This window comes from Copadichromis virginalis, linkage group LG20, assembly GCF_057382275.1.
Source record: "Copadichromis virginalis isolate Kocher_CV1m ecotype Utaka linkage group LG20, C_Virginalis_male_GT1.1, whole genome shotgun sequence".
In the NCBI taxonomy this organism is placed as follows: Eukaryota; Metazoa; Chordata; class Actinopteri; order Cichliformes; family Cichlidae; genus Copadichromis; species Copadichromis virginalis.
Genome location: NC_140637.1, coordinates 26,091,132 through 26,119,129, shown reverse-complemented (window position 1 = coordinate 26,119,129; position 27,998 = coordinate 26,091,132). Strand labels below are relative to the sequence as shown.

Below are 27,998 nucleotides of genomic sequence, written 5' to 3'. Positions count from 1 at the left end.
GTTTGCTTGCGATTTTAACAAGTGGGCTACTGTGTTATAAAAGAGCCTGGATGGCAAATCTTTACACAGATGCCAAACTGCTGTTTTACTACTGTTATTCTTCTACTGTAACTGCTGTATAGACAAATACACGGTTTGTGTGCACACACTGAGAAACTGCGAGGAGGAGAGAGAAAAGGAAAAGTAGGGAAAAACAAGGCGAGTTAGAGAAGGCTGAGCTGGCAGATCCAACACAGCCGTAGTTGACGTTCGCTAACGGGACCAGTCCGGTTCAAAAACAGGGACGTTAACCTGGCAAAAATGAGATTTTCATCTTTGCTGTTATTTTCAGCTATTGTTGTCTGCGCGCTTTCCGCTCTGGTAAACTCCGAAGTAGAGGGAATTCCTGAAGGTAAGTCTGGAATGCTGGCAGAGATAACGCTGTGTCCGCACCCCACGGTGTTGGTGGTGCAGTTTGTAGCAAATGTGTACCGAGACGAGTTGGGCCAGTTAAGCTCGACACAGGGAGACTTAGTTCATTTGATAACTGGCTGAAAAAAGCTGTGTTGCAACCACGCGTGTCACAGAAATGTGTGAGAAAGAGTTGAAGCCGAACTACAGACAAAACAAGACGATGGCGACAAATTATCTGACTGCATCTTTATGAAAAGCCCGGATCCTTGGATCAGTGTTAGTCTGTTAGAAAAACCGAAATTTCCCCACTTTGTCTCGTAGTGCTTGATGCATGTCGAAAAGTTGTTTTTCAGTTTTCCAAAATAAAAATCACTGTTAATAAAACATGAACGGAGTTTATTAACGTTTCGTCAGCGCTTTCCAATTCAAAGCAAACTGTAGTCGCTCCGGGCTGAGGAGGGCTGCCATGCCGCTGACGTGGACGATGCTCCTCTGAACTGCTGTAATCATTGCCTCTAACACATTCACGTTAGCCTGTGGGAAGCCTATATTATTAATAGTTGCAGGGGATGCGGACTTGATTCTGTGATACACCCACAAAGAATAAAAATCTAAGTTTAGAGACTTTTTTTCAGGCTTAATTCATAGCGACATTAACCCTGAGCAGTTCACTGTTACATCGTAACCATAACCATCTTAAAGCCTTTATCACAGCCTGTGCAAGAAACGTATTTGCTCCTCTGTAGAAATGTAACTACATGTCGACATAATCGCAGAAGTATAGCTCTGCATTATAGCTCTGTGTTTAAGTGCAAATATGCGAGCATCAAAATGCCATCATATTACTAATACAGCGCCTCTTCTTTCTGCTAGGTTATTGTACACTATAGTTCACAGTCATACACGCGTTACATAAATACTCTTTATGGTGGTACTGTAAAGTTTTGTCACGCTTAAGTCATTCTGAATTCCTCTGTCATGCTCTGGTTTCCAGACAAACTTCTAGTTGTGACTGTTGCGACCAAAGAGACTGATGGCTACAGGCGTTTTCTGAGGACAGCGAAACACTTTAACTATACTGTCAAGGTAAGAACTTCTGGGGCAAAGTTTTCGAAAAAGTTTATTTCATGCTCTGTAGACGTGAGGGCTCACAGTCTCTTTAAAACAAGTCCCTGCTGTGTGCTTTAAGGAGTTTTATCCAAACACAAAAATTGGTCCTTTTCAGTGGATTTCAGTCATACTAATATGTGTTGATAATATAAAGCAGAAAATAAGGAAAGACATAACCTTAATGGCTGTATTTTTAAAGGATGATACATTAAAAGCTTTAAACTAAAAGATGAGGTGTATGTTTTTAAGGTTCTGGGCCGAGATCAGAAATGGAAGGGAGGTGACTACATGTCAGCCCCAGGAGGAGGCCAGAAAGTACGACTTCTTAAAGAAGGTCTGAAGGAGATGAAGGATGATGGCCAAATAATCCTTTTTATTGACAGGTAGAGTGTCTATCTGGGTACCTATGCCACTATAATACTGTGTTAGTTATTCAGCCACTGGTTCAATTTCATTTCATGTTACATGAATCTGCCTTGTTCTGCCTTTTGTCAGCACACGAAATATAGTAATATGTAGTATGTAATTTTACAGCTTGACGACAAATTAAGGAAGAACTGTATTAGTAGGTGAGAAACATACTCTGTTTGGATGCTTTTCAGCACTGTGGTGCTCTGCAGGCTGCAGTTAACATCCAGTCATTCTGTGTGGCATTGTGTGTGTAAACTCTAAGCAGGTTGATTCTGATGTATCAAAACGATAAGAAGAAAAGAGCTCAGTGGCTGTGACATGACGGTTCACTTTGTGTTTCGGTAGGAACAGTGACTAGAAACACATCTGCATTTAGACATATTGGAAGAACATCAGTCCACATGGTTAGAACAACAGCAAACATTTGATGAGCGTGATATTCGGCATTGATACGTAAGGAAAACATAGAAGCACTAAATATTAGTGCATGATGTAATCAGGCTGTAAGTATGAATAGTCAACAGTTAAAGTGATTGATATTGAACAGCTGCACTGCATTTGACTCTCTTTGTAAAGATGAATGCACATTTGTGACTTCATCATTTGAATAGTTGTGTACAACATGAGTATAGAAGTAAAATTAACAGTAACAGTATTTTGTCTAAGTCCGCCATTGTAGAAATCCATTTCACCGAAACAATAACGTGGCGCACGGTGTGATGTCAAAAAAGGCGCACACCTTTGACGCTGCGTTTTCTCCGTTTTCCTCGTTCACACATAAACGCAAAAATGGAGTTTTCGAAAATTTCCACCCTGGCAGTAGTTTTTAAAAATCTCAGTTTTCAGTGATCGAAAACGCCGTTTACGTGTGGACGAAAGGTGCACCTTTCGTCCACACGTAAACGGCGTAAACACGTAAAAAAATCACACTTACAATTATTTCTATTGTGCGCTGCAGTAGATGTGTTTTAGCAGACCTGCAGCTCTTTGTGGTTTTACAGAACTGAATTCAGCCAGATGTAAGCAGATGTTTCACGAGATATCTTGGCTGATTGTCTCCCTCTACACTGACAGCACAATGTTTATGCTGGACAGTCTGAAGCTGCTGTGAAGGTGGACTTCAGTGAATGAATCTAAGCATCATCACATAAAGTTCATATTATGTAACTCGACACTGACCATGAACACCACAGCTGCTGTGCACCCGTCCAGTGCAGTGCTTTACCTAGAATCCATTGTATGACTCTAAGCTAACCTGTTTATCCTGCACTAAGGAGCAGATTCAGTAACACAAAGGTCAAAGGCTACACCTCAGTTTGTCTTGCAGGAAGCCTAAAAAATAAGAAAAAAAACAAAAGGTCACGTATACAGAAGCCAGTATCTGATGTAAAAATGAGGACTTACATGTAAACCTAAAATTTCCAGTATATTAAATACCACTGAGCAGTCTTTACCTTTAAATATAACCTCTCTTCTCTTCCACATTTTATACCAAACTAGGCCAACTGACTCAACATGTCCAGGTCAAAATAATGCAAATATCGAGTACAGGTGTATAAGAATTGCCTCGGTATAAATTTAATAGCTACTTATTTAAAATATATTAGCAGTTCTTAACTGTTTCTGCTGTTTCTCTAGTCTTTTAAGGTAGCGTGCTTTGAATTGAGTAACAAGCTCCACTTATAGCAGTTTATTTGCTGTGTTACGATGTTATGAGTCAGTATACTAAATTCATAAGATATTACTGTTTCAGTGTTTATGCATATTTAATTTAAATGACATGTTTTTGAAGCACATTTGATGCACTTTAGCTGTACATGGCAGCTAAAGGAAAAGTCCTGACATTTTGTAAAGTTGTAAAATTCTTTATGGTGAAGCATGTAATTATAGTGAAATCAAGAAAGTGTGTGTTGTTTTTGTTGCAGTTCCTTTTCTGGTAGTAAACATAGTCACAGGCAAATTAACTCTGGCTGGTATCATATAATAACAACGCCTTCATTTGTTTTAACTGTGTCACTGGCTTCACACAGTGCTGAGCTGCACTGTGTACTAACGTTTTCTGTTTTCACTCCCTTAATGACTTAGCTACGATGTGGTTTTTGCCTCGGGTCCCAAAGAGCTGCTCAAGAAGTTCCAGCAGACCAAGCACAGGGTTGTGTTCTCCTCTGAGACCCTCATCTGGCCAGACAGACATCTGGAGGACAAATATCCCCATGTCAGGGAGGGCAACAGGTTCCTGGGCTCAGGGGGTATGTTTATCAGTCTTGTTGTTTCTTGTACTGCTGAGAAAAGTAATATTGCTGTGTAATTTCTGTCTGTTTGTTTTTACATAACATGAAGTATTTATTCTGAGAAAAAACAATATTTTTATGTCATATTTTTTTTATTAGAGACACCTGCGTCACAGTGTAGCCATGTGTGGAGGGTCACATAATTTTAGGATGCAGGACACAGCACACAAAGGATTTTTCAAAAAGGGAGCTCTTTAATAGCTAATCCAAAGTGAATCATTGTTCAAGGGAAAAATCCAAAACACAAGAAATTAGAAAACAACAAAACACAGCAAAGTTACAAAGAACAGTGCATACAATGCCAGAGTGGACAAAGCAACTACAGTTCACACTGTACAGTACTGCTGTATGTAGCCACACTGAGGGCTGATGAAATACTGGAGGCCAGCTCGGCAATGAGATAAATCGAAACATAATAAACACAGGTGAAAACAATCAGGGCAGTCACATAGCAGGGACAGGAGACATCACAGAACAGCCTTCACAGTAAAACAGGCACATTTATAGCATCCTGAATACCAACTCCCACTACCTCTCACTACAGAACAAGGAAACACAAAAAGACCAACGCACAGACACAGAATTGAGACAGTTTCAACAGATTTTCTAATATGTGTTCATATGGGATGGGAATCTATTGGAATTTAGCAATTCCAATTCCATTGTTGATGTCACTTGTCCATTCAGTTCCTAACCAATTATCTTATTGATTCTCTATATAATAGCTCTCTAACCTCGAGTACTAGAAGTTAAACTCAGCAGAAAGCATTTATTAATGAAAATCAACCCAGAGACTGAAGTAGCTCACTAAGATACGTAAACAGATCCAAATCCAAATGCAGTGCAGCACTGCACTTAATGTTGTTTTAGTACTTTATTAATCTGTACTTTCTTAATGTTGTTTCAGCATTTGCATACTTAGTCAACTGGTGCCATGTAAGCAATTATAAAAATGTAAATTATAAAAAATAAAAAATTTTCAGATGGTATTAAATGTTAAGCTGTTGCTGTATCTCTCACATCCAGCAGGAAAACCTGGAAGGTAAATGAACTGGTTCCTATGTAGTGCTTTACTACTCAACCTCAGCACTCAAAGCTCTTTATACAACATGCGTCATTCACCCAATCATAGAAACACTACTCCCCACCTGTGTAAATAAGCAGGTTAAAAGGGTCACTCACCTTCTGGGCTTAAGAAGTACCAGAAAAAAAAATCGTTAAAATGTGAGGCTCACAGGTTGCTGATAGATGAGATAGGGCAGATGGTTTTATAGCAGGTCGTTAGTCAGCACTGCACTGGTGACATAAACCTGGTAGAGCTCATTAGACATGCTCCTCGAAACACACGCCTTAACTTTCCCTCACTGTGTCTACATGAAGGTCATGAACAAATGTATACTTCTAATATATGTGATCATTTCCTGTCTCATTTCTCTTGTCTCCTCACAGGTTTCATTGGCTATCTTCCCAACATCAAAGAGCTCGTTGCTAATTGGACAGGAGACGACGGTGACAGTGATCAGCTGTTTTTCACCAAGGTTTACACTGATCAATCAAAAAGAGTAAGACTTGTTCCACTGCTGTAACTTTATGAAATTCCACTATTTTTTCATGAATGCCTCTACAGCACTGTAATTACATGAAGTGATGTTTATAACATCTCCTGCTAACTGAAATTCAGCACTTTCTGTCCACATGGTTCAAATTACAGGTCTTTTAGCTCATTGGACATTTTCCTGGTTCGTGTTAGGCTTTTAATTTGAAACATGTACCAGAGGCTTTTGATGGTAATGATGAACAATACACAAAACAATAGTGCTGAAAATACATCGTTTTCATATTGAATGCAGCATAATTCAGGGCAGTACAATTCTGATGTTAGCTATCATGTGAAAGCAGGTAAATATACGCTGCTCGGTGTTAAATGTCAACACTTCACCGAGTTCTTTTGATTCCTCAGAGGCATCCGATGGAAGACAACACACTGCTCAGTAGACAATTTAGCACTTTATTTCTCTTTCACATTACTTCTAGAAGGGAGATGCGTCCTGCATGACACATTGCCGTGGATCTCCAAATGGTGGTGTGCCCCTAACGGTTTTATTACAGAAGCTCTCTATCTCTACTCTAAACAACAGTGTCTCAGTAACTTTCCACTAGAGATGGTCCCCTCTTATCTACATTTTCCCAAGCAAGCGTGAGTGAGTCTGCAGCTTTCTACTCCCCAAGGACACATGGTCTCATGCCTTTATTTTCAGGGCTGTGTCCACTTAATACTACACTACATAACTTTATAACACTTATTAATAAAAAAGCATAGCATTATTGAGGCACTGAAAAATTATTTATTCCCAACATCGGCCTGAAGAAGCAGCCACAGTTTGTTTGTTCCTGTAGAAGTTTTCATCTTATTGGATACATGTAACATAATAGATCAAAAGAATATATTTCTATTTTTCAGAAATCTATAAATATCACCCTGGACAACAAATGCAGACTCTTTCAGAACCTTCATGGAGCACTTGGTGAGTGCATTGAATTTTGTTTTCTTTGACCAGCAGGCCAAGGTTGTTGATAACACATGTAACACTGCCCAGCATCTTCTCCTGCTCTTGTTTACCATGCACATTATAACGAAAAATGATAAACAACAGACAATAAATCAGAAAAATCAGAAATCAGAGACACTTTACTTATCCCAAAGGGGCATTTAAGATACAACAGAGCAGCATGACATTGAAGATAAGGACGGGGCATAAACAGGCAATAAAAATGAGAGCATTGGGTTCACGTCGAAGTGATGGAAACAAGTCTGAAAATCACAAAAATGAGGAAAAAGAAAAGAATACAAAATATACTGAGTAGATGGCGAAAAGCAACAACGAAAAGAGCATTGAAGTTAGAAAACAGTAACAGAGTAACAACTTTAACAACCTTTTAAGGAACTTATTGAATTTTAGCATTTTCACTTTGACCTACGGATACATAGATGAGGTGATATTTTTGGATAATAACTTAAAATTCATACACTGATGATGAAGTGGTGATTGTTTTAATACCCCAAAGGTGAAGGGTATAATTATGGTTTGCCAAAGTAATTTTTGTGGCATTACTTCCTTTGCTGAAATGAACAATCATTGGCTACCTTAGCAAGGTGCATAAAAAACAAAACGATGTCAGCAGATGGTGACTAAACTATACACTTCATTTAGATGCTCCATTTATTTCCTCTGTTGACAGGTCTGTAGTCACATTGTAAAGTCTCAAGGGGAGTGCTCCATTTACTTTTATTGCATCACCAAAATGTACAAAGATCATTGTAAGAATGAGAGAGTTAAAGTGTCTTTACAGGAATAACAATCATACTGTTTACAGAACAGTTGTCTAGTTGGTGGCAGGTAGTTTTTTGTGTGTAACTGAACAAGTCTAGTAGGGAACACATGTCACAAGGTTTGGCAGGCAAGGCAATATAAGGAAGTCCCTCTCTGGTATTGTGTGGGATCAATTCAAGTTTATTTATACAGCACCAAATAACAACAACAGTCGCTCTCAAGGCGCTTTATAGTGTAAGGTAGAGGCTACAATAATACATACAGAGAAAAAACCCAATAATAATATGACCCACTATGAGCAAGCACTGGTCCAGCCCTAACTATATGCTTTAGCAAAAAGGAAAGTTTTAAGCCTAATCTTGAAAGTAGAGATAGTGTCTGTCTCCTGAATCCAAACTGGAAGCTGGTTCCACAGAAGAGGGGCCTGAAAACTGAAGGCTCTGCCTCCCATTCTACTTTTGGGGCGATCGTGGCTCAAGAGTTGGGAGTTCGCCTTGTAATCGGAAGGTTGCCGGTTCGAGCCCCGGCTTGGACAGTCTTGGTCGTTGTGTCCTTGGGCAAGACACTTCACCCGTTGCCTACTGGTGGTGGTCAGAGGGCCCGGTGGCGCCAGTGTCCGGCAGCCTCGCCTCTGTCAGTGCGCCCCAGGGTGGCTGTGGCTACAATGTAGCTTGCCATCACCAGTGTGTGAATGTGTGCGTGAATGGGTGGATGACTGGATATGTAAAGCGCTTTGGGGTCCTTAGGGACTAGTAAAGCACTATATAAATACAGGCCATTTACCATTTTAAATACTCTAGGAACAACAAATAAGCCTGGAGTGTGAGAACGAAGTGCTCTAATAGGGTGATATGGCACTACAAGGTCATTAAGATAAGATGGGGCCTGATTATTTAAGACCTTGTATGTGAGGAGCAGGATTTTGAATTCTGGATTTAACAGGAAGCCAATACAGGAGAAATATGCTCTCTCTTTCTAGTCCCTGTCAGGACTCTTGCTGCAGCATTTTGGATTAACTGAAGGCTTTTCAGGGAGTTTTTAGGACTTCCTGATAATAATGAATTACAGTAGTCCAGCCTGGAAGTAATAAATGCATGAACTAGTTTTTCAGCGTCACTCTGAGACAGGATATTTCTAATTTTAGAGATGTTGCGCAAATGGAAGAAAGCAGTCCTACATATTTATTTAATATGTGCATTGAAGGACATGTCCTGGTCAAAAATGACTCCAAGGTTCCTCACAGCGTTACTGGAGGCCAAGGAAATGCCATCCAGAGTAAGAATCTGGTTAGATACCATATTTCTAAGATTTTCCCCAGAGGTATAGTCGTTTTGGGGGGTTGGGCTATTATCAGCAACCATTTTTGCTAATAGCTAAGTGTTAAGGTATGGAGTCCGTTTCTTTCACTGTTTGCAGAAAGCTCAGGTATATGATGTCTATAGCTGGATATCTATATTTTACTTGGTTCAAGCAGATTGTAATGTTGGTCTGGTGAGGAAGGTCCCGCGGGCATTTGGCATGGAGGTTAGCCGGACAAGTCGGAGCCTAGGCACCAGCCCATTACAATGGGAAGGTCTCTCTAAAACACATGAGCGGAGAGCAGCATGCTCGACTGTAATGGCTGCACTCACACTAGGAGACTCTCCAACTACTACAATAATGGGAAGACACCCCATAACGGTGTTATGCCATAATAATGGTTGTTACAAGATGTAGGCCTTGAAAAGCTCTCACTGGAGCTCCAGTGGTTGCAATGCTCCTATATTGGTCCCCACGTCTACTTCTGTGACTCCAGTTCTTGCATATTTTCATTGTCGAGGAGTGGTTCTTATTGCTTTTTTGCTCAACTGTAGAGGACAATCGGCAGTACCTTCATCGTTTCTTTGTAGATGAGGGTGCATCCCACCATTCTAGGATAAGTATGGTGCCATGGTGAGGACACCTTCTGTTGGTCTTTTGAGGAGTTATCTTGATGAGGTGTCACTATGAGAAGGCTACATAACCTTTATCCAGGTGTGGATAAGTTGAGTAGCACAGGTTAGAGCAGAACAAAAAATGTTATCCATGACACGCAGGTCATCTTTTCTGTATGAAGTATAAAATGACTTGGTTACATTGGTCTGACAGTAACAACGTGTGAGTGTGTTTTTTGATAAAAGTTGACGTCACTGACATCAACATTGCAGTCCATTTTAGGGCTATTTCTGGGCAGTATTTAGCCAGTTTTTATCCTAACTAGTTCTATATTGCAGATGATATGGACACATTGGACAGTGGGGTTTCTGGTCAATTCACAGTTTGGTCATTACCTGCCAGTGAAATTGTACAGGCCATCCTCTCTCTGGCATTTCACAGAGCATCAGAACTGATGCTCTGTGAAATGCCATCTCTGTTGCATCTTTCTGGAACAGCGATAAAGTTGACTTTTCTACAAGGCCACACTTCTGCTAGCTTCAGAAGATATCTACACATATGTGTCACACTTTGACATGTGAATGAATAGACCCCACAGTTACCAGCTGATATTGAGTGTGGGTAAAAATGTTGCCAGTTGATTTGGTAGATTTTTACACCAGGTATCCTCCCTGACACAATCTTTTAGGGATTTATGTTTCCTCATGCACCCAAGCCAGGGATCTTCTGCTTGATACTCAAATACCTTAATCACTACACTATGGAGCCACTTGCCCTGAAAGACAAAAATAGTCCACAGTAATCATATTTCCCTGTATGGCATTTGCTTATTATAAATAACATGACATCCAGACAACAGGGGGTAAGTGTGGGTGAACTGTGGGGCAAACCCATACTTATCCCAGTCTTTTGGTTGCCCACAGTCAACTGTGATAGGGGCCCCGTGAAGTAAAACTACTCCTAAACTATTAAAGGGCAAAACTGCTATGGGCCCTTTTTCTTTGCCACACAGCCAGAGCTGCCCACTGTGGGCTCACCAGGCATGTTTGCTGGGATTATATCTCGGTCTAGTCTAGATTTAAACTGAATTACTGATATAACACCTTTTCTATTTTCATGAGACACAGGATATTGAGGGATCATTGGAAAGTCTGTATTTTTCTTTAATAGTATCTGTACAGGCTCAGCAGATCTGATCAGATGTAGGAAGAGTGGAAACTATTGTGTCATAAAGCTCCTCTGTGAACTGACTCTGATCTAACAGTGTGACAAGTGTGTTGTCCTGGCTGGTTTCAGTAAGTTTGCCGTTCTAAGTATATCATATAACAATGTCTCTGTCACCCTCGGAGGATGGTATGTGTGTGTTCCTCAAGCTTTGATTAATTCCATGCTGCTGTAACTTCAGCTCTGAAGACAAACAGCAGACGACCTGACAGGAATGAAAGAAAACACACAGACTAAATGCACACAGGAGGCGATCAGGGCAAGTGGAAACACCCGGGGAAACAGCTGACTAGAATGAACATAATGACGCCACGTAGGAAGTGAAACTAAACACAATGAACATGGGACACCAGACCTCTTCAAAATAAAACAGGGAGCATAATGAGACGCAGACATGACACAAGCTTGGCAACATAGGACATGCAGACATGAAAGACATGACAGACTAAGACACGGATTTACCATGGTGGACTGACGAGGAACGCGAACACCATAAAAACTTACAGAGGATGAAAAAGGGACTGGAGATGAGACATGGATATAACTAAACACGATGACCGGGGGAAAGCACACGTGACAGAAGGAATGGGTCACAGGGGGAAAAACACGTAAACAAGAAGAGGAAACGGGAGACAACACATGAAGGGCGAGGGAGACAGGGGGTGATAAACAAAGAACTAACATGGCGACCTCGTCAAAATACAGGGAGTGCAGAATTATTAGGCAAGTTTTATTATTGAACAACAACCATGTTCTCAATGAACCCAAAAAACTCATTAATATCAAAGCTGAATGTTTTTGGAAGTAGTTTTTAGTTTGTTTTTAGTTTTAGCTATTTTAGGGGGATATCTGTGTGTGCAGGTGACTATTACTGTGCATAATTATTAGGCAACTTAACAAAAAACAAATATATACCCATTTCAATTATTTATTTTTACCAGTGAAACCAATATAACATCTCCACATTCACAAATATACATTTCTGACATTCAAAAACAAAACAAAAACAAATCAGCGACCAATATAGCCACCTTTCTTTGCAAGGACACTCAAAAGCCTGCCATCCATGGATTCTGTCAGTGTTTTGATCTGTTCACCATCAACATTGCGTGCAGCAGCAACCACAGCCTCCCAGACACTGTTCAGAGAGGTGTACTGTTTTCCCTCCTTGTAAATCTCACATTTGATGATGGACCACAGGTTCTCAATGGGGTTCAGATCAGGTGAACAAGGAGGCCATGTCATTAGTTTTTCTTCTTTTATACCCTTTCTTGCCAGCCACTCTGTGGAGTACTTGGACGCGTGTGATGGAGCATTGTCCTACATGAAAATCATGTTTTTCTTGAAGGATGCAGACTTCTTCCTGTACCACTGCTTGAAGAAGGTGTCTTCCAGAAACTGGCAGTAGGACTGGGAGTTGAGCTTGACTCCATCCTCAACCCGAAAAGGCCCCACAAGCTCATCTTTGATGATACCAGCCCAAACCAGTACTCCACCTCCACCTTGCTGGCGTCTGAGTCGGACTGGAGCTCTCTGCCCTTTACCAATCCAGCCACGGGCCCATCCATCTGGCCCATCAAGACTCACTCTCATTTCATCAGTCCATAAAACCTTAGAAAAACCAGTCTTGAGATATTTCTTGGCCCAGTCTTGACGTTTCAGCTTGTGTGTCTTGTTCAGTGGTGGTCGTCTTTCAGCCTTTCTTACCTTGGCCATGTCTCTGAGTATTGCACACCTTGTGCTTTTGGGCACTCCAGTGATGTTGCAGCTCTGAAATATGGCCACACTGGTGGCAAGTGGCATCTTGGCAGCTGCACGCTTGACTTTTCTCAGTTCATGGGCAGTTATTTTGTGCCTTGGTTTTTCCACACGCTTCTTGCGACCCTGTTAACTATTTTGAGTGAAACGCTTGATTGTTCGATGATCACGCTTCAGAAGCTTTGCAATTTTGAGACTGCTGCATCCCTCTGCAAGATATCTCACTATTTTTGACTTTTCTGAGCCTGTCAAGTCCTTCTTTTGACCCATTTTGCCAAAGGAAAGGACGTTGCCTAATAATTATGCACACCTGATATAGGGTGTTGATGTCATTAGACCACACCCCTTCTCATTACAGAGATGCACATCACCTAAAATGCTTAATTGGTAGTAGGCTTTCGAGCCTGTACAGCTTGGAGTAAGACAACATGCATGAAGAGGATGATGTGGACAAAATACTCATTTACCTAATAATTCTGCACTCCCTGTAGAAGGATCTTTAGATAACTAAATGAGACTAAAACATAAACAATGAATATCAACATACAAGGAAACACAAAACACTGGGTCACATGACCTAGGACCATGACATACTGTCAGCAGTAACAGTATTGTGTATGCTTTGTGGTAGCTAGGTCTTACAGTAGTTAACTTGTTCTTCTGTCTATCTGATCTATTTATCTTCAGTGTTCTCTTGAAACATTTAAAATGTAAATGTGTAGTTTTGATATTTCAAATCTTAAAAACAAGTCTGATAGTTGTTTTACATCTGTTTATGTTTCCAGATGATGTGGTGCTGAAGTTTGAAGATAGTCAAGTACGACTCAGAAATGTGTTGTATGATACTCTGCCTGTCATCGTCCACGGAAACGGACCAACAAAGGTACCAACTTATCTGTTCCATGTTATTAAGCTGTAGTCACATCGCACAGTTTTTAATGGAAACAATAAAACCTGCTCGAAAAGTTTGAGTTTGTATTCTCTCAGCAGTTTTCTCAGCTGAAAACTGAAGGCTCTGCCTCCCATTCTACTTTTAAATACTCTAGGAACAACAAGTAAGCCTGCAGTGTGAGAGCGAAGTACTCTAATATGGTGATATAGCAACAAACTATTTCTCCGGGCTAAATGATGATCTTCTAAATTTGTGACACGCCATTTCCTCTCCAGCTTACGAGTCATCTGCTTTAGGCTACGTGTTTGAGAATTATACCACAGAGTCAGGTACTTCTGATTTGAGACCTTAGTTTTCACCGGAGCTCCAGTATCCAGAGTCGTACGTAGTGAGGAGGTAAAATTATTAACAAGATGATCGACCTCTGTTGGAATAGCGTTCAGATAGCTGCTCTGCTCTATGTTGGTACAGGGCATTGAAGATGATAACAGTGGGTGGATTATATTCTTAAACTTAGTTACAGCACTTTCAGAAAGACATCTACTGTGATAAAGTCTACTCCCCACTGCTGTGTAATCAATTATTGTAAATGTTATCAGGAAATGATCAGACAGGAGAGGGTTTTCAGGAAACACTGTTAAATGTTCAGTTTCTATGCCATATGTTAACACAAGATCTAAAGTGTGATTAATGTGGTGGGTGGGTTCTTTTACATTTTGACAGAAGCCAACTGAGTCTAATAACAGATTAAATGCCATGTTGAGTCTGACATGTTTAGTACCTGCCTATAAGGCCCGGGTGGACGATGAATAACAACAAATAAAACCGTTTTTTTAGTTTGCCTTCTTGGGTGGACTGGGTTAAGTATCAGGCTTTCAAATGAACTGAAACTGTTGGTGTGTTGGTTGATTAATAAGTTGGGTTGGACGATTGTTGCCATCCCCACCTCAGCCTGTGCTTCACTGATTCTGATACATAATATGTATGTAGGGGTCGTTCCAGTAATCTAATGATAATCTACCTATATGTCTGAGATTCTGAAAATCTGTTTCATCTTTTAGTACGACTAAGAGATTACCAGTGTTAGACTATTAGATATGAGATTGATATAAAATGAACTACAAGAGCACACGACTGTTTTCCAGCTCCAGATCAACTACCTGGGAAACTACATCCCCAACACATGGACATTTGAGTCTGGGTGCACAGTGTGTCATGAGGATCTACGGTCACTCACAGCTCTTCAGGTCTGTTTACATTTCCTGACAAACTGTATCCATATTATTTCCCAAAGCTACCTTTGATGCCTGATAAAAATGGCATAAAGCCTCATCCTGGTAGAACATGACACTTATTTTTTGTTTAATGTGTGTGTTTCTAACAGGAAAATGAATACCCTCTGGTAGTGATTGGCATCTTCATTCAGCAGCCCACTCCATTTGTTACAGTGTTCTTCGAACGGCTGCTGAAGCTCCAGCATCCCAAGAACAAGATCAAACTCTTCATTTTTAACAAGGTAACTACATTTTCCTGACACTCAGCAAAAATATGTCTGATGTAGTCTGACACAAATTAGCATCACACCAGAATACCTCACTAAGATGTAAATACACTGGCTAAATGAAATACTGTGGAGTTTATTTCATAAAGCTGCTACTTCTATATATATATGTACACACACACACACACACACACACACACACACACACACACACACACACACACACACCAGGTGCTAGTATAAAGTAAAGAAGGATCATTATGTGCTTCACAGCTACTCCAGCAGTCTGTGAATAGAAACTTGCTCTGTGGGACTGTAGTTTTATTATCAGACAAAGCCTTTCAGGTTATTTTACAGAGAAACCCAAAAGTAATGTAACGCGTAGTGTAACAAATTACCTTCTCCTTGGAATTATTAAGTAATGTACTGTAATGCAGCGGTCCCCAACCTTTTTTGCGCCACGGACCGGTTTATGCCCGACAATATTTTCATAGACCGGCCTTTAAGGTGTCGTGGATAAATACAACAAAATAAAACTAGTACCGGTACCAAAAAAAAAGAACATTTATTCATAACACACGTGACGAAGAAAGGAAAAACCTCAACAAACACCCACAAACATTTGACCACATAGCGTGCAAGTATGTGCATGAATGTAATGCTGTTGATGTGTTGCTTAGGGACGGTGGTGACTCTCAAAGCAGAGCCAGTGACAGTCGATAAGTGATATCGATAATGGAATCAGAATGGTTACAGTATCTACTCTTATCACAGCTGCATGACCTTCTTACTTTGACGTTTTTGAGGACTTCTCTTCACATGAAGGTTTATAAGGACATTTTCAGTCCTTCTAAAAATTATTAACCTGCTGGATTTAACGTAACTTAGTAGGTAATGAACAGATTGATTTAGGCAATTTTAACAGAAGATGGGTTCATGATTTTCTCTTTGACAAAGTCCATGAAACTAGGAGAATAGTTTGTTAGACTGCTGTGTGTGGAACCCAGCAGTGCGTTTAGCCACAGAGAGTTGGAGGGAATCAAGTACTTGTGATTTGTACACAGTGTCCTCAATGTCCAGGCAGCAGTTATCCTTTGGCGCCTCCCCACCTTTGTCATATGGGTTAACCTTTATGCCCTCCTCAGACATTTCTGTACATTCTTTTCAACTTTTTTTTTGATTTGGCAAACATTTAGGTGGTGTTATAGCCTGTGACATTTTTGCAGGAAATCTTTTGTCACATCTTTGAAATCGAGTGTCTTTTACTCTTACATGTAATGAATACGCTGTTGATGCATTTTCACACTCTTTAGACACCTCAAGCAGTTCTGCAGAGCCTCGCTGGCTTCCTGCTTCCACCTCCTTGCAGACTTGGTGGCAACAGGAAGCAGCAGGAACATACTGAGGTGCTAACTGGACAAGAGTGTGGTCTGATCCACTGAGTGGGAGGAGGTTTATTGTCCCGTGTTTTGCAGTCCACATATTACTGCAAAGTGGGCAGACTGGAGTCCAGAGTGGTGTGATTAAACCAGTGATGGTGATTAAAGCCTCTGCGTGTTTATGCAGTAGGTCAGCAACAGTCGCGTGTATGATGTCAAATGCTGCTGTACCATTGGCTAATGAAGATCATTTGGTCTTCTGCTTTCTGATTGGCTGACCTGCTCCCTCCACCCCCAACCACCATGCTCCTCACCACCGCCTACAAGCTCGAGTTTTACCACACATCACAGTCAAAGTGCAGATTGTGGATTTGTGACTTGAGAGGATGCAGTCAAGCACTTTTATTCAGATTTGTGATTATAAGAAGTAAACAAATAAATAAATATGACAAAAATTTGAATTACAAGTTTGCAGTTCTAGTATATTTGTGAAAACATCAATCTATGCATTTTTTCTGTAACCGTAAATTTAAAACACAAGCGTGTAAAAAACGTACAGGTTTCTACACATTCTCACTTTTTATTCTACATTTTGCAACATATTTATCTTCACAGCAGTCTTCCTGCTCTGCATTTCTTTGTGTTTTCCTTTTCCCTCCAGGAAGCTCATCATCAGCGTCAGGTCCGATCTTTCCTAAAGGATTATGGAAGCCTGTATGAGAATGTCACAGTCATCGAACCTGAAGAAGAGATGGATGGAGCTGCCTCTAGGAACCTAGGCCTGTGAGTACTGTCCAACCAGAACGTGACACATCTTCATTTTAAAATGTTTATCAACTGAGTTGTAGAAGATGATGTGTACTCTTCATTATACAGTATTAAGGTCAATAACAGATTGCTCTTTAAATTCTATTATAATATATGTGCTAATCTATCAGTGTGTTTTCTTCTTCAGCGATCTGTGCCGGAGGGACCAGGACTGTGACTATTTCTTCAGTTTGGACATTGAAGTGGTCTTAAAGAACAAGGATACACTCAAAATTCTGATTGAACAAAACCTGTAAGGAAATGTTTTTATACTGAGTCATTCACTGATGTGCTGGCAGTAGTCACAGTCACATTTAACTTCTTTAGCTCTAGTGTATTTATGTGAGTTGAGTATATGTCTAGATGAAGAAATGTAACACATAGCACTTCTTGAATGGCCTCCTGCAGTCCTATTGTAGCACCAATGATAACTCGAGCTGGTCGGCTGTGGAGCAACTTTTGGGGAGCCCTCAGTGGAGACGGCTACTACGCCAGGTCTGAGGACTATGTGGACATTGTACAAGGACGGAGAGTGTAAGTTGCTTATTTGCTCCCTAAAACCTTTGTCAGCATTTAGAATTTTTTTTGCATTCCTCATTTTTGACCATAAAAGGCTGAGGGGGTGTTGTCGTCACCTGTGGGTGGTACAGATACCCAAATCTGTGCCTGCAATAACTAGTGTGTCTAGGTGTATCTAGGAAAACTCTCAGACAAGTTTGAATCCTGGTGACCTAAAGGTCAAGGTCAGAGGTCAAGTTTCCAGAAAATCCTGTGAATACAATAACTCAAGAAGGAATTGGGATTTTCAAACTGGTGCTATATGTTCATCTTTTAAAAATCGAATGAGTTTGATTCTCAGCAACCTTAGCCCCAATGTTCACAAGTGTGTGTGAGCACAGGAGCTGGATGAGAATTTAAAATAGATCGAGAGTTTAGGAGAGGTGAGAGGCAGACCTGTCTTGATAAAGATAAAGCGATGGTAGAAGTTGTCAAATGGCAGGAACTGCTGTGGCTGTTTGTAAGTACAACCCACCTGGACCTTGGCTAGATCCACCTTCACTTGATCCTTCAGAATAATAAAGCTCTGGGATGAAAGTGTGTCATCATGGAGTTCACGCTCTGTGATAGCGCAGTTCAGCAGGAACCGGAGAACAGCAACAAAAACCTCAAAACATCAATGTCTTTGAGAATAAAGCAGAAATTTCAAGATTGATGTCTAAATGCAATTTTGAGAAAAAAGGTGAAATGTGGAAATATGGAGATGTTGTATCTATAAAATGCTTTGACTGACAGCATCTGACAGCGATTGTGCTCCCTCTGCTCGACCGTAAATTCAGCTTTCTTTGGCTCTCGTCACCTGTCTGGAGATAGGAGGGATGTCTGATCTGCTGATAATTAATAACTGCAACAACATCAAGAATAAATGAGTATGTTCCTGTAGGATTTCTTATGCTAGAACCATTACTTCAGTTCAAGAGTGAGGCTTCAGGTGAGAAGGGAGAGGATGAGATGGGGATGAGGATGGGAGAAGTGGTGGAGAAGGCAGATGAGAAAGATTAGAAAGAAAAAACTAGAAAGACATAATAAAAATATAACTGTAAGATTTTTAAATGGTCAAATATTATTTGAAACAGATACTGGTGAGTTTAAAAATTGAAATAACTTATAACAAATTCTATGTATACGATGAAGGAGAGGTATAAAAAGATTCTCCTTCTGTCCTTGATGATTGACAGCTGAGTGTAAGCAAGGTGGGCAGTGATCATGTTTATGTAAGAAATGTAGGCGTGATTGGACGTGATCGCCACAGGTTATCACGTCCAACATGGTGGACAGCTCTACAGTGATGTGTGCATTAGTGTATCGTGTTCTTTGCCTCATTCCCCTGAGACGCTACGTTCTCTTTTTTTGTTCGTTTCACGTGTCACGTTCAACATACATCACCAACTAACAGTCAGCTTGCATCAGTGATGACATTTTGTTCAACTCGCCACAAAAAAAAGCACAGCAGGCCTGAAAAAAGTGCCTGTAGGGTGGGCTTGTTAAATAATGACCAACAGAAATTTGTAGCAGCTAAGACTTCATTGGAACATTTGTTGGTCCATCAATTATCTGTTGTTTTTAGGGGCGTCTGGAATGTGCCATATGTGTCCAATGTGTACCTGGTGAAAGGCAGCCTCCTCCGTAGAGAGCTGAAAGACTACGAGCTGTTCAGCTCCTCGGACCCTGACATGGCTTTCTGCCACAACATACGCAACAAGGTCAGTAAGAGAAACAGGAAACTGTTTTTTTTAACCTAAAGAAAAGTTCAAAACTGTCCACAGTAGTGACTGACCTGTTGTTTTTGCTCTCAGGGAATCTTCATGTATGTAACCAACATGCACACATTTGGCCGCATCCTGTCTACAGAAAATTACCAGACCGGTCATCTACACAATGATCTGTGGCAGATCTTTGAAAATCCAGTGGTGAGATGGAAACATTACTAGCTGCTGTAGTGTTTGTGGCAGGCAGAATGGTTATTGCAGTGGCAGAAATGAAGTTGGTGGAATTAAGCTGCTACTGTATGTACGATATAAAAGCTGTTTTAATTTTATAGTGATGTATAAATGTTAGCTACAAAATCAAAACATTCATATAAGTACACAGTATCTCACCACTCAGACACTATGTGTTATATAGGCTCAGTAAAGGATCCCTGTGTTTATATAAAATCAGAATCACAAATATAAAATGAGACAAAATGGAAAAACAAAGCAAAGGAATAAAACAGTGTAACATATGAAGAGTGTTTAAATAATTAATGTAGTTTGTGTGAATGTATAGACAGTGGGTTTTTAGGTTGGGTTTAAAGAAACACCGCTTGCTATTTTTTACTAGGACACCAAATGATGATATATATCTGCGAGAGAACGTCCACAGTTCCTCCTCGAGGAAACCTTTGATAAACCTAATCTAAAATATGTCGGACTGGCTTAAAATTTCAGGGGAATAGTTGCCATATCTCAATTTCACCAGTGTATTTTTGCCATGCCACCAAACATGCTAACGTTTCAGTTTTATGACCGTCATCAGAGCATGACAACATGCAGGTCATATCATGTATGTACTGCAATATGGCAGGTTTAAAAAGTCACATGGTAATCCACATCCTGGTCTCAACGGTTTTCCTAATCATTAGATGGATGACAGATGAACACTTCATTGATCCCAAAGGGAAACTGCTGTGTTACAGTTACAGTAAATAATAAATAAACAACAAAAATAGTAAAGGTGCCACAGATGCCTGGTAAGGGCCTCTTATACTATGAGATACAAAAATGTAAAAGTAAAAATGAAGTTAGCTACAAACAGTAGACGTAAGACAGACATTGTGCAGGAAACAAGTGCAAACTGGATTCATAAATCATGTGTTCATGAAGGTATAATACAAAATATGTTTGGGATCTTAAGTCTGACAGGTGTGTTGTCTCACTCTGGTTTGTCTCACTCCCATTTCTTCCTGTTCCGTGTTGAAGCTCCACTTGGAACCTTGTTAAGATCCAACCATGCAAAATATGAGTTTTCAAGTGGTCTTAAACTTTTGATCAGGACTGTATCATCTACAGTACACATCCACTTAAATTGTTAAGTATTAAAATGCTTTGCCATGTATACTGTAAAATAAGAGCTATGCTTATTTCCTCCCTCTGTGCGCTTCTTCAGACACAGTGTCTTCAATCATCTTAGCTCCACACACATATTTGGAATATTTCTCAGAAAAATCCTGAAAAGAAAAATGAAATTTAAAAGTAATTATCTACAGAAAACTGTCTGAGAAAGTCTTTTGTAATGTTCACAGTGAAATTCAGTTTGTATTTTTTGTGATGTGATGGTAGATAAGATATATTCACAGATGTGCTGAACCAATCTTCTTTTTTTTTTTTTACAACATTATACGACTTCAGCACAAATGATCCATGAGAACATTGTAGATGTCGTTATAGGGGATTTCCGTGTTACGAGTGCTGACATCAGCATAAAGTATCAAAGTTTTAGTATACATGTCAACATCAACATTACTGAAACAGTCAGTTTAAACGTTTTTTAACGTTACTGTCTAAGCTAAGCCACCGTCTGATCTTCATATGTAAAAGAAGGCAGTCTAGAAGAATTTCTGCGTCTACGCGAAGGTTTGATGAGGACACGGTGTGATTTGCAATGAGCAAATCTGTATGTTATATTTATTTCAGGACTGGGAGGAGCGCTACATCCATGAGAACTATACCCGCATCATGAAGGACAAGCTGATTGAAAATGTAAGTTTAAACTCGAGCTGAGCTGGAGTCAGATTAACCTACTGAATGAGCTGTTGTGTTTAGAAGAGGCAAAAGCAAATACATTGAACTCCTATCAACTTCCATGTTTCTTATAAATATTGTGGCACAGATAAGAAGTTAGTTCAGTTACATCTGCCATAACCAGAGGAACTAACACCGTCCTCAGTTTGTAGACCTTCCTTTAAGAGGCAGTTCTGTTACAAGCTGTTACTCAGTGCTTAATGCTGTTGTATCTTCTGCCTTCCAGCCTTGCCCAGATGTGTACTGGTTCCCAGTCTTCTCCACTGTTGCTTGTAACCACATGATTGAAGAAATGGAGCACTATGGAAAGTGGTCAGGAGGGGGCAATGCGGTAAGGCATCTTGTTATTAACATTAATCATGTAGTCATGATTATTGATAATAACATGTCAGTCATGTAATAAGACGACATCACTGAGCTCCAGTGTTCCTTATATTCAGTCTTTGTTTGCATTATTTGTCACAAGTTCATGTCATTTGCATCTTCCAGCTACATACCCAACTCTGAAAACGTCGTGTAAAAAAATAAAAAGTGAATGTTGTGATTTTCAAATTTCAGAAACTCATATTTGTATTCAAATAGAACAAAGAAAACATATCAAACGCTTATAAAATGTGCCATTTGAAGAAACATACTAGCTCATATTTAATTTGATGACAGCAACATCTCTCTAAAGGTAAAGACAGCCACTGTGAAGATTCCCTCTTCTTTAACAACAGTGTGTATTTCACTCGCTGAACTCACGTCCTCATTTTAGGTTTTTTAGTAGATAAAGGCTTAATCAAGAATTGAGCTGCTGTTTGGTGAAGGCCTCGATGGGGCCTGGCGGCGGCGCCCGGGCCTGGCAGATCCCCGTGTACTAATGAGAAGTGAAAGAATTAAAAAGGGGAGGGACGGCTTGTAGACCTGGGGGGTAAGACCTGGAAGGGGCGTGTTTGGAGGTGTGGCCCTGCTGCTGAAATTGAGATCATTTATCTCCAATTAAAACTGAGAGTAGTTTTCATTTATGCTGAACAACATCCTGGGAGAGGAGTGTTGTTCCATTCTCGTCTGATATAGGATTCTAGCTCCTCCACAGCTCTGGGTCTTCATCATCATATTGCTTCATAAATGTTTTCATTTGAGGAAAAGTTAGGCCTGAAGTTCAGCACGTGAACTCTACCAAGCTGAGGTATTCTAACAGATGCAGTATGCAGTTTAGAATAGTCTCGTTTTGATCCGAGCATATGTCATTGTAAAGCAATAACAGCAAGCAAGCTGCAGCTTCCATCGACACCGATGCACCTCAGTACCATCAGAGACGCAGGCTTTTGAAACGAGTGCGGATAAAAAGCCAAACGGTCTCTTTTCACTTCAGACCAGAGCAGCATCCATGTTTTCTTCTGCAGTCTATTTTAAAGCTGCTTGGCCCAGAGAGAGACCTGAACCTGCATCTGTGGACAGCACAGCAAACTGTGTTTGCACTGATTTTCACACAGATTTATCCAGATTCTCTGAATCCTTTGATGATATTCTGTACTGATAACAATTTCAATTTTCACTTCAATTTTATGTATAAAGCGCCAAATCACAATAACAGTCGCCTTATATTGTACTCGCACTTTATATTGTACAGTAGATCGTACAATAATAACGAGATCAGTTTTGTTGAAGGACATTATTCTGAAGTTGTTTCACAATTTATAGATGCAATTTTTTGCAGACAGGTAAACCTCTCTCTGCTCGTCTTTATTTGATGTCACTGACCTGTTACTTATTAACCAAGTTCATTCAAATTGTTCCAACAGCTCCAGTTTCTTTTTAGTACTACTTACTTTTTCAGCCTGTTGCTGTCATCAAATCCGAAAAAGGCCATAAGTGTCTTTTTTATAAAGTCAGTTTCCCAGTTCATACATTTAATGTTTTCTATATTCTGTTGTGAATAAAATGTGGTTTTAAAATATGGAGATTTACAAATAACTGTATTTGTTTTTATTCACACCGTACAGGCTCCCAACCTTTCTGGAATCTGGTCCTGAATACCTCCTGTACTTTAACTATATACCTGATAGAAGTTTCTTGTTTTTCCAGGATAACCGAATCACTGGTGGCTATGAGAATGTCCCCACCATCGACATCCATATGATTCAAATCAACTTTGAAAAAGAATGGCAGAAATTCTTAGTGGAGTATGTGGTACCAATCACAGAAAAAATGTTCCCTGGATACTACACCAAGGTAAGACCATCACTACACACACTTGTGAAATGTTTCAGAGAAAATTCAAGAATCTCCTTCCATGTGAGATCTGTGAAGGATGTTCTCAGCTTTACTGAAGAAGCACACTGTGAACACATTCTCAGCTCATTTACGTCACCTGCTCTTGACATTTTGGTGTCACATGCACTGATTCATTTTTTTAACTCTTTAGTACACACATATACCTGAGTGTTTGTAGAAACAGGAAGAAATTTCAAGCAATGGCACATGAATACTTCTTTAAGACACTCCAGCTAGGCCGGCCACATCCCACAGCTTACATATAAAACAGCTGACAGACATGAAACCTGTGATCATTTGGTGTGCATGTGTGTACTTTGTGTGGTACCGTGAGTGTGCAGTTCAGTGTGTGGTGACAGTGTGTGTCCGTTTACCTTTGTGGTGAGAACCTTTCTCAGTAGCCTGGCAGGATTTCTGTTACGACCTTTCTGTGTCTCACGTGTCAGCCGGCGTGTGAGAGTTCCCCAGCCTATATATATATATATATATATATATATATATATATATATATATATATATATATATATATATATATATATATATATATATATATATATATATATATATATATATATTCGGAGCACTAGGTGCGGTGACTCCCAAGCTAGGCGAGTGGCTCCAGCAGATCCCGGGAAAAACATCGGAGATCTCTGTCCAGAAGAGTGCAGTCCTGGGAACAGCTAAGATACTGCGCAGGACCCTCAAGCTCCCAGGCCTCTGGTAGAGGACCCGAGCTTGAAGGATAAACCGCCCGCAGGGGCGTGCTGGGTGTTTTATATATATATATATATATATATATATAAATAAAGCATTTGTAAAAATATAAAACCATAATATACATAATGCACAATTACTTAAAAGAAATCAGTAAATTTTGTTTTGAACTTCAAAGATTTTAAGTTCAATTTTATTTAATCATTTACCATATAGATTAAATAAAATTGGAGACAAAATCCCACCCTGTCTAACACCATTGCTGACACCAAAGGGGGCAGAAATACTGCTTCCCCATTTAACCTGCATGTTCTGATGAGCGTACCAGTAAGAGAGAATCCTCACGATGTATTGAGGAACTCCCCATCTCTTCAATTTATCAAAAAGTTTTCTGTGGTTCACTCGATCAAAAGCCTTAGAGGCATCAATGAAAGACATGAGGACAGATGAATTTTTAGCCCTGTACAAACTGACTACTTCCTTGAGTGCATATATGCACATGTCAGTGCCGTGCTTTGGTTTGACGCCAAACTGATTATCCAGAGAAGAGATGAACACACTAACTCTGTCAAACAAGATTCTTTCTAACACCTTAGATAAAATACTGGCTAGTGCAATCAGCCTGTAATTATCCAAACAGCTCACTTTTGCAGCTTTGTCCTTCATAACTGGTACCAGTAAAATACACAGCATTGAGTCTGGTAATATGCCATGAATCATAAACCCAGTGAAACAGAGTGCTAGAAGAGGAGCTAGCCTTAAACTAGCATGTTTTAAATGTTCTGCAGTGATGTGATCCAAACCAGAAGCTTTATTATTAGATAACCTATGAATGGCTTCATATACTTCATGTGTCCTTACACTTATTGTGTCATTACTCATGTCAAAATTGTCCTCATATGGTTCACTTTTTATACAGTTAAACAACGCACTGTAATGCTGTCTCCATAATGCTGCAATGTTATCTGCCCCAGAAACACCTTCAACAGTTGATGGTAGAGATGGTTTACAGTTATTAAGAGCTTTCACCTCTTTCCAAAAATCTGCCGTATTATTACACAGCATTTTCCTGGCCAAAGAATCTGCTCTCAGCATTTGCTCATTTTTAGTTATAAAGCGAACAGCGTACTTATATCTGGCATTCGCACATTTTTTCTGTTCCAATTCTGGGCCTTGTTTAGGTCTTCCAGCCATGGCCCAACATTTATAAGCTATGCGAGCTTCATCATGGTACATCATGGTACGGCCTAGCCGGAGTGTCTTAAAAAAGGGCCACGACAGATGTAACTGCATCTCTTCTGAGATGTTTGAAAGTACTGTGTAATGATCAGGTGATGACCAATGATTTTGATATCTGGTTATTTAACTGGTAGAACAACTGGAGGACAAAATCAGCCGTTAAATGTTATGAACTTGTTGAGTAAAACAGGATAACAGTCGACCTCTCATTGTTTCTGTGCTGCTATCTGTGCTGGGGCGATTGTGGCTCAAGAGTTGGGAGTTCGCCTTGTAATTGGAAGGTTGCCGGTTCGAGCCCCGGCTTGGACAGTCTCAGTCGTTGTGTCCTTGGGCAAGACACTTCACCCGTTGCCTACTGGTGGTGGTCAGAGGGCCCGGTGGTGCCAGTGTTCGGCAGCCTCACCTCTGTCAGTGCGCCCCAGGGTGGCTGTGGCTACAATGTAGCTGCCATCACCAGTGTGTGAATGTGTGCATGAATGGGTGGATGACTGGATATGTAAAGCGCTTTGGGGTCCTTAGGGACTAGTAAAGCGCTATATAAATACAGGCCATTTACCATCCTGTGTGTGTATTACTGACCAGCATGTCTTATCATCAGCGTGTTACACTCCAGTCGATTTAGTGTAGTGAGACAGAAACCTGACCCCTCTCATGCCACATCATGACAGCTACACATTCTGTTCCATCTCTGGAGGTGAATGCTGGACCAAGAACCAGGATTCTGCTTTTATTCAATAAACTGGAGTGTATCTGTGTACAGGGGGCTACAGGCAAACGTTTGCATGATTCTTTTCCCTCTGTGTGTTTGCAGGCTCACTTCGAATTAGCCTTTGTAGTTAGATATAAGCCAGATGAGCAACCCTCCTTAAGGCCGCACCATGATGCCTCCACATTCACTGTAAACATTGCACTCAACCAAGTAGACCTTGATTACCAGGTGAGTGTCAAGCGCTCCATTTCCACCTACGTTTCAGTTAACATGTATTTTGGTTTTATTCGCACAGAGACCAAATCATTACAAATTCATTCTTTTGATCACAGAATGAAATAAACCCATTCTTCATGCAAACATTAAGACAAACAGCTGGTTTACCAGCAGCCCAAATCTGAATGTTGATTGTCCTCTTCAGTTTGTGGCAGTGAGGCATAGAAAAAAAGGCTTTTGTATCATTTCTGTTAATGAAGAGCTCAGGAAATTGTTGAAGGGTTGTTAATGATCATAAAACTGCCACAGCCATCAGCTGTTGATATGTACTGTTTCTTGGCTGCAGGGTGGTGGATGCAGGTTCCTCCGCTATGACTGCTCCATTCAGGCTCCTCGTAAAGGCTGGGCCCTTCTGCACCCGGGCCGTCTCACCCACTACCACGAAGGTCTGCCCACCACCGCCGGTGTCCGCTACATCGCAGTGTCCTTTGTGGATCCCTGAGCTCACAAAGATGGCTGAACTTGACCAAGCGGGACACATTGACCACATGGTCCAGCATCATTCTCTGCATTATCCGATTTAAAGCAGAATTGTTTTTGTTTTCATCAACTCATTTCCTTTATTCTGATATGGCTTCTGTCACACTCACACGGTGATTAACTATTAGCTGCATTAGACAAACTTTTCTGTAGTGAAACATGAAAAACACAATTTTATCACCACTTAAGATGAGAACTTTTATTTAAAGTGATCTTTTGCCCATGAGTATTTTTCAGCAGCAGTCTGCAGGTGTTACCCATCATATGCTCATTTGTATTCAGGCCAGTAACCATCAAAGGTGTAATTTGAATAATTGTTGACTGGCTCACTGAGGTTTGAAAGGCCTAAGTTATCTATTTGTTCATAGGTTTTGTCATAATTAAGCATTTCTGTAAGGTGCACCACTTCTTGTCAGGTTTTTGAACAGCTTCAAAGGGATATTTAAGAAACCAATAGGTGATGTCATAGCTCACACACTTATGTGAAAGGAGGAAGTGAGGTTGTGGATAAGCGTGCACATAAAGACGTCACAAACACACAGGAGATGACTTTTTTTTTTTTTTTTTTAAATACATTTTATAATACCGTATGTTCATTTTGACTTTAGAATACTTGCAGTGCTGAAATCACCAAGAGCTCACAGAATGGCAGCATCTGTTGCTGGAGAAGCTGTGTCAGCATTCATGGTGCTGGATCGATGGACAGCTGGATGTTTAATTGGTTTATTTTGCATTTCTTTGATCTCAGTTCTGTTTTTTTAAAGAGGTAACGCTGCAAAAACCAACGTGGGTCAGGCATAGGAAGCCTGTAAATGCTTGGACCCATTAGTTTTATTGGGCCATCCAGATGGCAGCTTGTGTAGTAACACAAGTCATGTTTTCAGCTGAACTTCATTGCAGGCAGCTTACCTTTGATTTGTAAAAATAAGTTTTGCTTGATTTTACGTCAGCAAATATATCTTTACTGTA

The 27,998-nt window shown here is 40.2% G+C and overlaps 1 protein-coding gene across 1 annotated transcript; it reads left to right on the top strand.

Moving 5' to 3' along the window:
• Positions 1-27,998, top strand: plod1a (procollagen-lysine, 2-oxoglutarate 5-dioxygenase 1a). Its single transcript, XM_085443407.1, has 19 exons — positions 1-391; positions 1,388-1,479; positions 1,753-1,886; positions 4,000-4,163; positions 5,655-5,767; positions 6,667-6,730; positions 13,219-13,316; positions 14,471-14,572; positions 14,710-14,841; positions 16,867-16,988; positions 17,161-17,265; positions 17,421-17,546; positions 19,138-19,273; positions 19,367-19,480; positions 21,245-21,310; positions 21,579-21,683; positions 23,423-23,569; positions 26,376-26,501; positions 26,836-27,998. The coding sequence occupies exons 1-19, from the start codon at positions 301-303 to the stop codon at positions 26,989-26,991; spliced, it is 2,193 nt and encodes a 730-aa protein (XP_085299533.1). The 5' UTR covers positions 1-300; the 3' UTR covers positions 26,992-27,998.

What these genes read in the sequence shown, in the direction of transcription:
- plod1a (XM_085443407.1), top strand. Translation starts at nt 301, where the DNA reads ATGAGATTTTCATCTTTGCTGTTATTTTCAGCTATTGTTGTCTGCGCG. An exon ending in ATTCTGATTGAACAAAACCT is followed by an intron (nt 17,266 to 17,420) that starts GTAAGGAAATGT and finishes GGCCTCCTGCAG; the next exon opens with TCCTATTGTAGCACCAATGA. An exon ending in AAGTAGACCTTGATTACCAG is followed by an intron (nt 26,502 to 26,835) that starts GTGAGTGTCAAG and finishes TCTTGGCTGCAG; the next exon opens with GGTGGTGGATGCAGGTTCCT.